At 40.5% G+C, this 16,224-nt stretch overlaps 1 protein-coding gene across 1 annotated transcript in view; it reads right to left on the bottom strand.

The window, feature by feature from the left end:
• FMN2 (formin 2) overlaps nt 1-16,224 on the bottom strand; it is a 405,197-nt gene that overhangs the window by 1,154 nt on the left and 387,819 nt on the right. The window contains 1 exon segment of the mRNA XM_050770753.1: nt 1,622-1,703. Coding sequence (XP_050626710.1) covers nt 1,622-1,703 — 82 coding nt within the window.

Here is a 16,224-nt window from a genome sequence, read left to right as displayed (position 1 = left end):
CCTTTTTATTTGGATCAAATTCTGTGGGACAAGGTTAAAGGTCTACCAATCCATAAAGGAAAAAAATGTAAGTGGGTTCTGTGTTACCTTTGACCACTTTTTTCAAGATCAATCGCCAAATACTTTTGAGAAAAAAAAGGTTTTAAAAATTTAACTTCTAACCAATACGAAAGAGTGTCAAACTCACCATTCTCATCCTCAGTCCTACATGCAAATACATGAATGTGAAAACTGAAGTGGCTGCTTCACTTCATGGTAAACGTACTCTAATCATCTTCTGTACTTACAATAGCAGGACTGAGGTGAACTAATAAGTAGCCATCCCTCCTCATTCAATGCAATTACAAGATTGAGGCATCAGACAGGAGCAGAAAAGAAGCTGAGCTACCATGCAGTAGTTAACATTAGATAAGATCATTTTGATACAGAGAAACTGAAGGGATCATTGCTTCTAAATGAAGATACAATTCCTAACTTAAAAAAATAGGGCTATTTAATCATATCCCAACTTGGGATATGATTTTAATGTCTTTTCCCTTTAGACTACATTAGACTAATTCAATGTAGAATGGTCCTACCTTAAGGCCTAACTCAACTTTTCATTTAAAACAGCATCATTTACCTACACTGTGGTACCAAGTGATAATCCCTCAAAGCAGTCAACAAAACATCCTCAGTATCACACGGAAAAGCCTTGTCATTTCACCCAAGCCCTTCCCTCCCAGGGTGGACAAGCTGGCATTTTGTTTTAAAGCGGGGAATGGGCCAGCATGAAACTTAAATGAGCTTGTTAAACTCCGTCTCTGGACTGACCACTGTCCAGCAGCCAACCCTGCCGAGCCATCTGTGGATATAAACGGGGTCTGGGCACCCTGGGCACCCTGTGCGAAGCGTCACACTGCTCTTGGCACTTCCCAGCAAGTTTCAGATCCCAGTGGAGCTAATCCAACTATAATGATCACTCATGGCTCAAATACAGCCTGTGCCGTGATCTGTGTGTAATAAAGAAAGTGAAAGATGGTCTCCCCACCCTGCCCCTGCCAACATGCACATATCCACATAAATGCACACCCTCAGTAGATTCAGTAGATTTATCTTAACTTTTTTTTTTTTTTTTTTTTTTTGAGACAAAGTCTCACTCTGTCGCCAGGCTGGAGTGCAGTGACACAATCTCAGCTCACTGCAACCTCTACCTCCCAGGTTCAAGCGATTCCTCTGCCTCAGTTTCCCGAGTAGCTGGGACTACAGGCACACACCACCATGCCCGGCTATTTTTTTGTATTTTAGTAGAGACAGGGTTTCATCATGTTGGGCAGGATGGCCTTGATCTCCTGACCTCATGACCCGCCCACCTCGGCCTCCCAAAGTGCTGGAATTACAGGCATGAGCCACAACCCGCAGCCTAATTCTTAAGTTTTGAATAATGAATATCAAGACTCCTAGCCTTCTGGGCCTGATTAAAGGCATAAGAAAAAGGAGATTCTTGAAGTCAGAAGCTCCTTATTTATGCACACTTAGTAGAAAAATAATTAAAATATTATGAGTTTGTATATATTACGAAAATAGGATTTAAAAGCCAAAGAAAATAACAAGTTAAAAATCAGTAAAGTGAAATACTTACAATTCCAGAATCATGTCTTGGTTTTATTTTATAAAGTGATTTTCCCTTCTTCTGTCTACACACCTCCTCGGCTTCTTTTACTCTGATGGGAAGAAGACACATGTATTTAAGCAAAACCTACTTAGATCACCTCATTCTACCTTATAGTAAGCGAGCAAACCTCAACTCAATAAAGATTTGAATTATTGCAGAAAATAATATAATACACAGAAGAATGTTATCTGACATTTGAATTGAAAGCCTAAACTGTTACAACTACAGAGGCTCATTTATCTAGGAGTTCTTAACTTGGAATCACAGTATGATTGAATGGAGTAATACACAAACACATCAGAATTTCTATGCAGAGTGTGTATGCATTTCATCCTATATAAAAGGAATCTTATACACAAGTAAATAATGAAATACCCCTCATTGTCAGCTGAGAGTACGAGATTGATTCTGTTACATAAATAGGATTGGCACCATGATATAAGTTAGAAGCATTAGAATAATTAAAGAGTATCACAGCCAGGGCGCAGTGGCTCATGCCTGTAATCCCAGCACTTTGGGATGCCAAGGCGGGTGAATTGCTTGAGCCCAGGAGTTCGAGACCAGCATGGGCAACAGAGTGAGTCCCTGACTCCACCAAAAATATAAAAACTTAGCCGGGCATGCCCTGCAGTGAGCTGTGATCAGCGCCTCTGCACTCTAGCCTGGGCAACAGTGAGACTCTCTCCCCTGCCTCCCCCCGCCAAAAAAAATAGTGTCACATAAAAATTTACATGACGGCCGGGCACAGTGGCTCACGCCTGTAATCCCAGCACTTTGGGAGGCTGAGGAGGGCGGATCACGAGGTCAGGAGATCAAGACCATCCTGGCTAACAGGGTGAAACCCCGTCTCTACTAAAAAAAAATACAAAAAAATTAGCTGGGCATGGTGGCGGGCGCCTGTCGTCCCAGCTACTCGGGAGGCTGAGGGAGGAGAATGGCGGGAACCCGGGAGGCGGAGCTTGCAGTGAGCTGAGATCCGGCCACTGCACTCCGGCCTGGGCCACAGAGCGAGACTCCGTCTCAAAAAAAAAAAGTACATGCCATGCTTACTTAAAATTTTCTCAGATTAACTTCCTATACCACACACACTCAAGCATAAAAATCCCTTGCAATAAATACTTGAGCCGTCTCTAAAAACTGAGCGTCACCTAGCATGGGAACCAATCATTTAATGGATGACAAGAGAGTGAGCAGTAATAACATTTTAATGTTAATAATATTTCTCCTTAAGCATATATGACAAGGAAAACAACACTGAACTCACCAGAGGTACAGTTAAAAGAAGATGCTATTTGGAGCAAAGTCCTGTGTGAATTTCTGGCTCTGCTCTTTGACACCGGTAGTGTTCTTATACCCCTGAACCTCACCATTCCCTCAAAGAGTGAAAAGGCTTCATTATATATTATCTTCATTATCACTGCACAGAGTTGCAAGGACTGAGTAAAATTTTATTTAAAAAGTTCTCTATGCACTGTAAAAGGCTATACAATTTATTATTGTTTTAATTAAACAAATAGTAAGAAATCTATAAACTGGGTTTTTTTTTTTAATAAAAAGGAGAGCTATGACAAGGAAGATAATCTATCAGGTAAAACTTATTTTTTATTACTGTGATTTTTCCTTGGGAATTAAAAATGAATTATTTCTGGAGAAACCAAAAAGGCTATGCCTTGATCTTAATAAAATGCATTTCATATAGACATTACAGCCTCATTTCCTGAAAGAAGTGAATTATAAATATATTTCTTGATCCCTGTGGCAAAAGATCTAATGACAGAATTCATCTCCTTTACAACTAAATCAATTCCTCTTTTTAAACAATAGAATGAAACAAACAACTCAGTATTGCAGCTATAAGATTGATGCTATAGTTTATATTAAAGCATGACAAATGAAAGTAATTCCTTTCAGATATGAAATGCCTGCCTGGTTGATATTGTTAGTAATTCCAGAAAACGATGACAACTTAGAAGATACTTCATGGTTACCACTTTTATTACTTTTCACCCAAGTCATAAATTGTCTTTAATCCTTCCTCTAAACATTTGAAGATAAAAACATTTTCTTTATAACAAACTAAGGACTGCAGTGTCCTCATCTTCCTCTGAAACAGCTACCAGTAAATTTAAGTTGAAGTATTTGGATAGAGAATTAAGGAAACTGTTTTTTTTTTTTTTTTTTTTTTTTTCAGTACTTAGCCAAAATCCAGTGGATCTCCTCTTACATTTACTTGGAGCTTTTTAAAGCATTTCGTGGCTTTCAAATAAAATGTACTTTACAAGTATTTAGATCCTCAAAGCATCTTAATTTTCTCCCAATCCTGTTTATTTTGTTCTCAAAACACATTTTTGTAAGGATCACAAGAAGCTGAGCCTAATACAAACATTTTTAATTTTACACAAAAACATTCCGTCATTCCTTATGGCAGAGACCACAAAAATTGAGGAGAATGTACATCAGAGGCCTCACGAGATCTTTCAGCTCATCCATTCATTTTTCAGTCATTTCTGAAGCATTAACTCCAGGTCCAGCACTAGGCACAGCTCAATATAACAGGCACAATGATCTAGTAGGAGATGTCTACTATATCAATGTCTACTAGGAGGAAGACACTCATGAGCAAGTAAATGGCAATGTTGATTAAGAGCAACCACCTAGGTTCCTATAAGGTACAACTGTGTCCTGGAGGAGGATCCTGGGTGGGTAGGCAGGGGTTACAGAGATCTTTCTGGAGCAAGCTGACTGCCGAGCCTTGTTTAACAGACACATCTTAATCGTTTATACTTCTCTTGGAAAAGGAAAATGGATTGAACATGAAAGAATAACATATAAAGGTTGAGTAAGAGTCAAGAAACACGAAACTGAGCTTCAAGAACTACGAACAGTTCTCCCTTCTGCTGCCATAGGATTCCTGTATGCAGGCAAAAGTTCCGATTGGTTTTCAGGTATATGCCTCGGTTTCTCATGTGTGTGATTAGGATGAGTCAGTCACCTCACCCTAAGCGCCTCTGGCTATGCACACATAAATGACCTGGGCAGCTGGAAAACTGAGTCCCAGAACCTTGAATATAGTTCCTCTTCTAATTTCGGAGCAGGAGATGCATGGAGAATTTGTTAAAATGCAGCTCTCTAGGCCAATTCTTAGCTATTCTGATTTAGTCACTCTGGGATGCTTTCAGAAGCGGCACCCAGCAGAACCCGGTGTAGCTGGCCTGTAAGGACCACCCTGAGAAACGGTGCCCTGGAACTGAGGCATTCACACTCCCTGAAGCCCCAGCGGTGCTGCCAGACAGACCCCCAGAACAACGACACCTCCTCAGTCCCCGCTGTTGTACTGGATCGCAAACCCAAACCACATCAACTTGCTCCCAAGTCTCACTCCTCCTAAGCTTCCTAGCAAATGCTGCTGCTTTCAAAAGCCAATTTTATTTCAACAAAGCTCTGACAACAAGACATTTTCCCACACTTTCGGCAGGAAAAAAGAATGCATCCCTCGAGGTCGAATGTGTTGCCAGAGTTGGCAGAAATAAGAAAAATAATGAGGGAGAAGTCAAAGACAGCCTGAGCCAGCTGCCAACATTCGCATCTTCCTACTTGGGCTCTCCATTTGGTTTACGGCGGCAGATTTCATCAGCTGCCATTCTGAGTCTGTTGAGTAACTGTTTGTACGTGGTCCCTCCTCTTTCTCTCCTGCCTCACTCCTCATTCAGTGATGCCCAACATTTCCTAAACTAACTAGAAAAAAGATGTTCATGTCACAACTAGACCTGAAAGGCTTTAAGTGAAAAGGCATGGTGGAGATAACATTTCAAACAATAACTTAAAATGACCAATATGTCCTGTGTGGGAAGGAGGAGAAAGTAAAAAGAGGGACAATACCTCATTTGTAGAATGAGAAAGCAATCACCTTGAAGAGGGAAGTGTATACTGAGAGAGGAAACAAGAGCAGGGCTGAAGAAGATGGTCAAAAGGCTTCCAAACTGTGTCCGCACTTGAGTTTAACTTCTAATCCTGGTGGGGGTCTATGGATGCTGTCCAGAGACACAGCTCCTGTGCATGATTCATGAAGGTATATATATATATATGTGTGTGTGTGTGTGTCTATATATGTGTGTGTGTATATATACATTTTAGTCGATGCATTCACACAAAGGGGGACTGACAGAGCATTTGTGAATTAAGATTTCACCCTATAAGAGAACTAAAAAGGGAAGTAAAAATTTTAAGATGACATCTGTGATAGGCTCGTTTGAACAGTTGCAACTTCTAATTAGCAACCCAGATAACAGAAGGAAAACATGAGCAAAATGATAATGAAAAGAAACCTCATTCATCATTTTTAGTGACTTTGGGAAAAAAATCAAACAACAACACAGAAAGCAGAGACTAGAAAACAGGAAATGTAGCATTATCTTTTAGATGGAAGCGATGGATACTAAATGGTAGATAATGTCTATAAAACTTGATGTTTATTTTAATATTTTACTATATCTTTTATTGTCTATGAAACTTCAGAAACAAAACCATGCGGAATAAATTTCAAAGGCCAGTCCTCATCCCTTACATGGAGGACCAAGAGTCATGAAATAATATGAGGCATTCTGTATCTTTTAAGGGAGAATTTAATTATGGGAAATAACCAAAGAGCAGAGGGAATCAGGTTTGGCAAACAGAGTAGGTGACCAACATGAGTAAAGTAAATTTCATCTCGAAGCAAACTTTCCTTGTAGCAATGCTCAGAAACAGTGAGATTATTCAATGAATGTGTAATTCCCAAATAATGGAAACTTGCCCCTTTACGGACCTATCTTTGTAGAACCAACTTTGAATACTCTTTCTTGAAACAAATTCAACTTTTCTCTCTCTTAAAGAAATGGAAGGCCTGGTGTGGTGGCTCATGCCTGTAATCCCAGCACTTTGGGAGTCCAAGGAGGGTGGATCATGAGGTCAGGAGTTTGAGACCAGCCTGGCCAACATGGTGAAACCCTGTCTCTACTAAAAATACAAAAATTAGCTGGGCGTGGTGGTGGGTGCCTGTAATCCCAGCTACTCGGGAGGCTGAGGCAGGAGAATTGCTTGAATTCGGGAGGCAGAGCTTGCAGTGAGCCCAGATCGCACCACTACACTCCAGCCTGGGCAACAGAATGAGACTCTGTCTCAAAAACAAAAACAAACAAACAAACAAAGAAATGGAACGACTTAACTTTTAGTTGAGGGCCCATGTTCATCATTGGACACGCCACTGTTGTAATGTGCTGTAATACAGGGCCACCCTGCTAAGGACTAAGACCTCCTGAGATATATAAGGCAGCCTGCCCAGGCCCTAATCCAACACTGTACTTTGCTGGCTTTGTTTGTACTTTTTATGTCTTCTGTTTCTTCTTAAGATGATAGGCTGTGATCACTTCTTGATAGAGCCAGCATGCCTACCTTAAGCAGAAACTCTATCTCCTTTTCACAATCTCTGTCTTCTCTAGAGAAAGCCAGATAACTAAGTTAAATGGCGCCTCAAATTAGAGCAGTAAGACTCCCAGTTTGTTTCTAACAAAACGAATGGAGTTCCTGGACTTGCAGGCAGTAATTTTAGTGGTCGCAGGCTTCTCCCCAGCCCCCAGCTCCCACATACTTCATTGTTCGCAGTAGCGTCTAGAAGGTTAGGGAAGCCCCAAAGTCTGACTTATAGACAGGCAGCGAATCACGGCTCCATATTTCAAAAAATATATGATTCTAAGATATTGTATCATCCAATCAGCTTATTCAGCAGGTTCCCATAAAGATAGAGTAATGCTGGAATGAATATAAAACCTGAAATTCAAGCTTATCAAGGTAAAAAAGTGTGATATTGTTAATTGGTAATGACAGAGTTTGTGATGCTACAGAGAACTACCTCTGGGAGGTGTGAAGCATTTGGTGAGGAATATGACTATAAGGTTATTTCTCAGTTGAAACTGTTTTCTAGGTCTTGGGCAAAAAGGACCATATGAAAATAAAACATCTTTAATGAGTAAAACTTAAGCTCAGATTTACCTTTAAAAACATCTTTACACTAAATTTATTTTCCAAAAATAAAGTTGTAAATGTAACTGAAAGAGAAGCTAAATAAATTTCGAAACATCTATACGAATTTTTATTCCTTACAAGTAAACATTCTAAGTGGTAACAGGTTCACTTGGTTAGGGCATTAAGCATAAAAGTAAGTTCTTAAGCAAAGAAAAACTTGAGTCTAGGAAAATTAGAATATTTTTAAAGTTTATAAAATCAGAGGGGAATATGTGAGAGAATAAAAAATACTTTTTATCACAGAATTTGTTAAAACTCGTTTTAAATTCCTATTATTTTTATTGTGGTATTTTTCAAAACCAATGAAAAGTTTCTCCCATTTTGGCCTCACTATAACTGGGCTCATTTACACTAAGGGTTATTTAAAACGACAGTGGCTTCTCATTTCTCTCCTAATAAAGATGTATTTTTCTCTACACTCTCCCTACCTAACCCCAGACCCATTTATTGTCAGGCAAACATATACAAAAAGTTCAGTGTGATTAAGTTTAAAAACAGTTTGTGAGATGAAGAAGGGAGATACACTCTGGCACAGATACAGAGAAAAGAAAGCCGACATCCCCGCAGCCCGCTCTGCAGGCAGAATATCTTCATCCACCTTTCAGACCGAACGCCAAACTGGCCACAGCCTTATCAAGGAAACAGACATGCTTTCATCATTCAATCGAATGAGAAAGGAAGCCACTTTTCTGCCACTGAACGTTAATCACTTGGTCTAAATAAGTATCTGTGGCAGACGGTTTCATTTCCTGCTGGCTGCAGTTCGGCTTGCTGGAAGTAGCCCTGTTTGCCAACGGAATCTCCCAGCCTAGGAGAGGTTAAGTGCAACGTGGAGCTGGGATGTCACAGGTCTGAGGGCCTGATAGAGCAGAGACGGATCTGCTAACAGTACACTAAAAGCAGATATAATGATCATTACTACCAGTTCACAATGTTCTTTACTAAAACAACACCATCGGGTCTGCTAACAAATTTAAAGCTTTTTTACCCAAAAGTAGAAGGAGAGAAAAAAGAGAAAGACACACACATACACACACACACACACACACACACACGGCGGGGGGCATAAGGTGGGGAGTGTGTGGGGAGGAGAGACAGAGGTGGTGAAGATTCCAGACAAAAGCTGGTTAGAAGAGTCCACTTAGGAGCTGTGGGTCTTTCTCTCCAGGTAAAGACAAAACTCTTAGATGTCTTGTGGAATTAAGGTGATCTGGGGAAGTTTATTTGATGTCTTTTGTAATTAAAGGTGATTTGGGGAAGTTTATTCCTAGCTCTCTGTTCTCTCTTTTATAACCTCATGACTTAAAATACCCTCGTACAGAACTACAAAACCCCTGAGATATACTGGAAACAAAATCAACCCCAAGTCACTTATCATTATCTCAAAGAAAAAAAACTTACAAGGCTTCCTCAGGCACCTATTTATAAATTTCATCACTGAGAATCTCTGACTTTCTCAGAGAAAACACTGCGTTTGCACCCCAAATGATTAGGAATCACAACTCAAATGAGCATAAAGTAGTTCCTAACACAAAGCAAATCAAGCTTTAAAAACATCTTTGGGCTGGGCACGGTGGCTCACGCCTGTAATCCCAGCACTTTGGGTGGCCGAGGCAGGTGGATCATGAGGTCAGGAGTTCGAGACCCTCCTGGCAAACACGGTGAAACCCCATCTCTACTAAAAATACAAAGAATTAGCCGGGGTTCATGCCATTCTCCTGCCTCAGCCTCCCGAGTAGCTGGGACTACAGGTGCCCGCCACCGTGCCTGGCTAATTTTTTGTAAATGGGTCTGGGGTTAGGTAGGGAGAGTGTAGAGAAAAATACATCTTTATTAGGAGAGAAATGTCGGCGCAGTGGTGGGCGCCTGTAATCCCAGCTACTCTGGAGGCTGAGGCAGGAGAATCGCTTGAACCTGGGAGGCGGAGTCTGCAGTGAGCCAAGATCATGCCACTGTACTCCACCCTGAGTGACAGAGCAAGACTCTGTCTCAAAAAAAAAAAAAAAAACAAAAAAAACAAAACAAAACAAAAAACCATCTTTGAGCTGCTTCATGCAAGTGTCAGCCCTGGAGGGACTAAGTGGCTCAGTAATGGAGAGTGCAGAAGTAAGACATCGTGCTGTGGGGTCCAGAGGGGTCTGCCCCAGCTCCCTGGGGGTCCGGGGCCAGCATGGATGCCTTGCAGACATCGTACTCCCCTCCCTTCACAGTAACACATGCAGCAAGCCTGCCACTTTTGTCAACAATAGGAGCTGAATTTTACAGAATATTCATAGTCCAAAATCTAGGACTCCTTGACAGCTAGATAAGTATCTATACTTATGTTCCAAAAACCACAGATGTATTCCTCCCATGAACATAAAATTAATGCACAGATATTCTGTGTATCTGTATTTCCCGAAACCATTTTTTTTTTTGTGGGGTATATGTGGGTGAAAAGAGCTGATAGGATCATTTACTCATAAGAAAACACATTCGACCAATCACATTAATTCCCTGTGGGCTGAATCTCTTTGATGACTGTCTAAGATTCTATAAGATGCAGAACATTGTGACACGTGGGTGAGCTCCCTCAGAAAGGAAGAACCTTCCCCCATAATTTTAGAACGGCTATAGATTAGTAATGATGGGTGTGGATGAACGCTGCTGTGCACTCATTTTAAAACCAACAAAACAAATAAATTGTACACACATACAAATCATCACACACATCTGCCTCTTTCTATGTCTAGTCACAAAAAGCCACCAGTCCTCCTTTAAGTGGCAAATCTACTTGTTGCTTTCTAGTCTTTACTCTCCACCATGCTCATGACTCTGAAATGGTTTACTAGTCCCTAATCCCTAATTTTTAATTTTTATTTTTCAATGGAGTATCCCTCTGTCACCTGGGCTGGAGTACAGTGGCATGATCTCAGCTTACTACAACCTCTGCCTCCCGGGTTTCAAGTGATTCTCGTGCCTCAGCCTCCTAAGTAGCTGGGATTACAGGTGCACCCCACCATGCCCAGTTAATTTTTGTGTTTTAAGTAGAGACGGGGTTTCACCATGTTCGTCAGGCTGGTCTCAAACTCCTGGCCTCAGGTGAGCCGCCCACCTCAGCCTCCCAAAATCCTGGGATTATAGGCGTGAGCCACTAGGCCTGGCCACTGGTCCCCAATTCTTGACAACTCGCTTATCCTTCAGTTTTCAGAGAACTTTGGAGTTTTCCAGCGATCTTTCTGGACATGTTTCCTTAATTGCTTCTGTTGCTCATTTATTAAGCTTCCTTTCAAATATTATCCTTTCCCTCCAGGACTCTAATCTGGACTCCATAGTATCTGCAGGAATTTTCCACTTTGTAATTCTAACTACCACTTCTGGGGTGAAGACTTTGAGCTCCAATCCTCTAGCCTTGACCTTTCTCCTGAGCTCCAGGTTCTAGAGGACATTCTCCTCCCTCTCACGTGCCTGGGCCTTGGTTAAGAGCATAACCAGTCAAAGCCATCCATCCAGTTCCTTGATAAACCTCTGAATCTTTTCTCTCCCTCTTCCCCACCCCTTCTATGCATATGCAAATAGTTAACAAGTTCTGTTAATTATTTTTCAGTAATGACATTAAAATCTGTCTCAACCTTTCTAATTCCACTGTCCCTGTTTTTCTAGCTTCTCATGTCCCCTGAACCAGTGCCTGCAGACTGGCCTCCAACTCTGAAATCTAATCCATCCTTTACAAACACGGGAATCATCTGAGCCACTTATTCATTTGCCAAGCAAAAATTGTTTAATTTCCTTAGTGAGGTCTGCGAGGCCATTTGCAGTCTGGCTCCAACTCACCTAATCTCCCCTTATTCTCTGCAATGTTCCCTGGGCTCCAGCAATACAGAAGCACCCCCAACTCCTAAGGGACATCTTTGCTAATCTGTTCCCCTGGGACTGCCTGTTCATTTTTCCTTTTCCTGTGCTCTCCCATGAGGCCTTTCGGGTTAAGCTCAAAATTAGCTTCCTATAGGAAACATATCTGACCCTCCAGGCAAGCTTATTTATGTAATCCTCTAAGCTCTCACATACTTTTTTCCCCCCAGATTTTCAATTTCAAGATGACTTCTGACTATTTATCTGTCTCTTTGCTGTGCTAAATAGTAAGATCCTTGAGTTCAGGAGTCACGTATAGTCATCTTTATATTTCCAGGGCATTACATTAAAGCTCACACAGGCAAGTATTCACTAGATGTTTAAAAAATAGCTGACTAAATGAATGGATGATGATGCACAGTAAAAAATCACAGAGATAAATTCTGGTAAACAGCTAGGCTTAGATGGAAATCTCTTGTTTTTTGCCTCCTTCTTCTGGTGAACTCTTCAGTGATGTGTCTGCATGCCCAATTCACATTTTGAGTAAACTACTAAGGATTTTATTGGACTTGACCTTTGAGTTTACTGATTTGCTGCTATAATTTCATCTATACATAACAATTTAGTTTGAATGAATGTACATAAAATTTAAAGTTACAAAATATTTAGGGCATTATGTTTTCTTCCATCTTACAGAAGAACTAATGTCTTCAATATATGACCATTAGGAGACTGTAAGGATTCAACAAGAAATCATGTCAACCTAGCCTCACTAACTCCTAGGTTAGGAGACATACATGTAATATATTTTTATTCCAAAAAATCATTTAAAGAATCTCTCACGGGATGTCTGTGGACCAGATAGACAAATGATGGCTACACGAGAGGGTACTTAGATGAGTCTACAATGAACAAACATGCTCAAAGAAGATAACAGATTGACTTTATATACAGTTACGTTCCTTTTTTTAAAGAGTGTCTCATTGAGGAGGGTTGAAGCATAATCAACTGGTAACATTTATATAGATATTGTTTTCATCTGAGAACAGGGAAAGCTGTCCTAGCATTCATAGATACCCAGAAAAAGGCCTGGGTTGCTTTTTTATTTGAAGACAGTGACTATTTACAGTGGGGCGGTAGTGTGCCAGAGACAGCGGGCACATCATGCGCACCATCTCATTTGACCACCTTGTGACCAAACATGAGTGATGCCACCATCCTGTTTTAGAGATGAGCAGCCTGGGGCGCGGAGAGGCTCTTGAGGTCACTCAATAGAAGAATGAAAAAGAGAATCCAGATGTGGTTAACTCCAGAGTCTGCACTCTCCACATCACACTAGGACTAAAAAGGGGACAAAATCATGGGCTTACATGTCTAGCCATTATTACTATGAAAATGATATTCCTACAGTAGAAAGTAGATTTGAATAGATGACTTGCAATTTATTTCCCAAATTCAATATCCATTTCCCTTTAGAGAACACCCACAGAATAAGCATCTTAAAAGACACTGTAATGTAAGCATCCTTAAGGCAAAGAGTGCCCTTTCTCCCTCCATTCCACGCCCAGCACAGCAGCTGGCTCATCACATTAGCAGCTAACACTAAGACCTTATAATGGGTCAAATGCGGAACCAAGAGAGCTTACAGATACTATCTCCTTTAATTTTGCAATAATCCCCTAAGGTAGATATTGTTGTTATCCAACTTTTACAGATGATGCAACTGACACTTAAAATGGTCAAATTACCTGTTCAGGATCACACACTAATTTGTGGCCGACTTATAGTAGTTCAAGTCCAGACAGACGTCATGTACTTCCAGAGCTTTTGCTTTCATCATTGCACTATTTTCTCTCACAACGCACATACATAGGAAGGTTAAAAAGCGGGAATACAGGATGCAAGAAGGAAGGCAGGCAAACAGCAAGGCAGGAATGCCGGTAAGTGGAGAGCTTGCGGTTTGAACTGTATGCACCTTTTTATTACCTGAGACCCAGAACAGTGGCTCTAAAACTTCACTGTGTGTAGGAATCACCTGAAAGACTTGTTAAAACACAGACTGCGGCCGGGCGTGATGGCTCACACCTGTAATCCCAGCACTTTGGGAGGCTGAGGCGGGTGGATCACGAGGTCAGGAGATTGAGACCATTCTGGCTAACATGGTGAAACCCCATCTCTACTAAAAATACAAAACATTAGCCAGGCGTGGTGGCGGGCACCTGTAGTCCCAGCTACTTGGGAGGCTGAGGCAGGAGAATGGCCTGAACCTGGGAGGCAGAGCTTGCAGTGAGCCGAGATGGGGCCACCGCACTCCAGCCTGGGTGAAAGAGCGAGACTGTCTCAAAAAAAAAAAAAAAAAAAAAAAAACACAGATTGCTGGTTTCTACACCCATAATCGATAGGCCCAGAGTGGGAGTTCAAGAATGTATAGTTCTAACAAGTCCCCAGGTGATGGTGACAATGCTTGCCCAGGAGAACATTTTGAGAACCTCTGTTTGGAGGCAGCATAACAGCAAAAAGTTTGGGAAAATTAAGCAAACAAAAACCGTATTTATATTGTTTAATAAATATGTAATCATCAGTATCTTTTAAGTATTTTATTTACTTTCTTGCTTATATCAATATATGCATTTATATTTAATACATATTATATACATTATATATTTATGTTAATTATATTCACTTACATGTATTTTATTTATTTATGTTTCTATTTACTTACAATCATTTGATTCTTTTCTTTTTTTTTTGAGAAGAATTTTGCTCTGTCACCCAGGCAGGAGTGCAGTGGCATGATCTTGGCTCACTGGGGTTTAAGGGATTCTTGTACCTTAGCCTCCCAAGGAGCTGGGATTACAGGCACCTGCCACCACGCCCAGCTAAGTTTTGTATTTTCAGTAGAGATGCCGTTTCACCATGTTTCCCAGGCTGGTCTCCAACTCCTGACCTCAGGTGATATGCCCGCCTTGGCCTCTCAAAGTGCTGGTATCACAGGCGTGAGCCACCATGCTGGGCCTACAATCATTTGATTCTGAAAGACTGAATCTTTTACAACACTGAAGATATTACTTTAAAAGAGAAACTAGAAAAGTGGATGCATGCCTTTTAGCAAATATGGAGGAGAAGTTCTATTGAATAGTTGGACAAATTTTGAACTCTTTTCAAGCAAAAGTAGTCATGGAAACACAGTGGGCTATAGCGTTCATCTTTGAAAAAGAAAAGCATGTAAGATTCATCTGGAGAAGACAAAAAAACCACCACATTCTCCTGATTCTAATTTCTAGGAGGAATTTTTGACACGATTGTCTAAATAAAGGATGTGAATTGTAGTCAGTACAAATCTGAAATGTAGAAGACACAGACATTTTTCAATAGCCAATTCTTTCCCCCTACACAAATCCTCAATAAAAACTGAGACGAAATTTTAACTTGGTGAAAGCATTTCTGAGGAGAGTAATGCTTGCAAACACTTCAAGTATGCCAATGTAGTTTTTTGGTGATCTAATCTCATACGAGGCTAAAAATGAAAAATCTAGAAGAAAGGACAGTTAGCATACTTCCTTTACAATCTTTTTTTTTTTTTTTTTTTTTTTTTGGAGATGGAGTCTCACTCTGTCACCCAGGCTGGAGTGCAGTGGCATGATACCAGCTTACTGCAACTTCCGTCTCCTGGGTTCAAGAGATTCTTCTGCCTCAGCCTCCCGAGTAGCTGGAACTACAGGCACGTGCCACCACACCCAGCTAATATTTGTATTTTTAGTAGAGACGGGTTTTGTCATATCGGCCAGGCTGGTCTCGAACTCCTGACCTCATGATCCGCCCACCTCAGCCTCCCAAAGTGTTGGGATTACAGGTGTGAGCCACCGCGCCTGGCCTACAATCTTAAATCACAATCACAGGAGTCTCCAGTGAATAGCAAGCAGTCAGAGGTGGCTAGCATCTCAGACAAATCCTAGAACTGTGATAGTCTGTGTTGATAAGGAAGGAAAATACAATTGCTTGAGGAGGATAGATGAGTAACCAGCAAGGTTCACACTCCATTTTGTAAATAAAGAGCCTGAATTCTATTCTGTAAAATTTAGAGTATCTTTCTCAAGGAATGTAATACAGGATCTGAAAACAGATGAGAAATCTGAAAGGTACTATTAAGAGCTTTTTTCAATGCTCAGATGATATGTTTAAGTCTCTGAAAATAGGAATATTTTTGTTCATATACATGTTAGGATTTTAAAGCTTCTAATCATATTGGTCATCATTAATATTTTTAAATATCTGATTTAGAAAAAAAAAAGTGTTTGGTTTTCTTCTGCATCTTGTAGTAGAGATGATTATAATTCCATGTCAGACTTGGATTTTCATGGTATTTACCAAAGCAGCTCACTTGATATGCCCTTCAGTCCTATAAGAATGCATATTCTTTCTGTATATTCTGAGGATGTTTTAGGTTTCCTTAACAAAATAGTAAAACAACAATCACTGGTTCCGCAAATCTAATGATAGTAAATTTAAAAAAAATACTCCTGCCGTACATGATGGTCAAAGCTATTATAAAATTGTATCTGACAGCCAAATTCATCTTTTATTATTGGAGAATAGTGCTGTTTATTACATTTGACATTTTTCATGCAAACATCCTTTTACTATTTCCACCTGTGTTAAGATATTTTCTTAATCTTAGT

This window comes from Macaca thibetana, chromosome 1 (genome assembly GCF_024542745.1).
Source record: "Macaca thibetana thibetana isolate TM-01 chromosome 1, ASM2454274v1, whole genome shotgun sequence".
NCBI classification, from domain to species: Eukaryota; Metazoa; Chordata; class Mammalia; order Primates; family Cercopithecidae; genus Macaca; species Macaca thibetana.
Note: the sequence above shows the minus strand (reverse complement) of the source record. Positions and strands in the feature narration are given on the sequence as shown.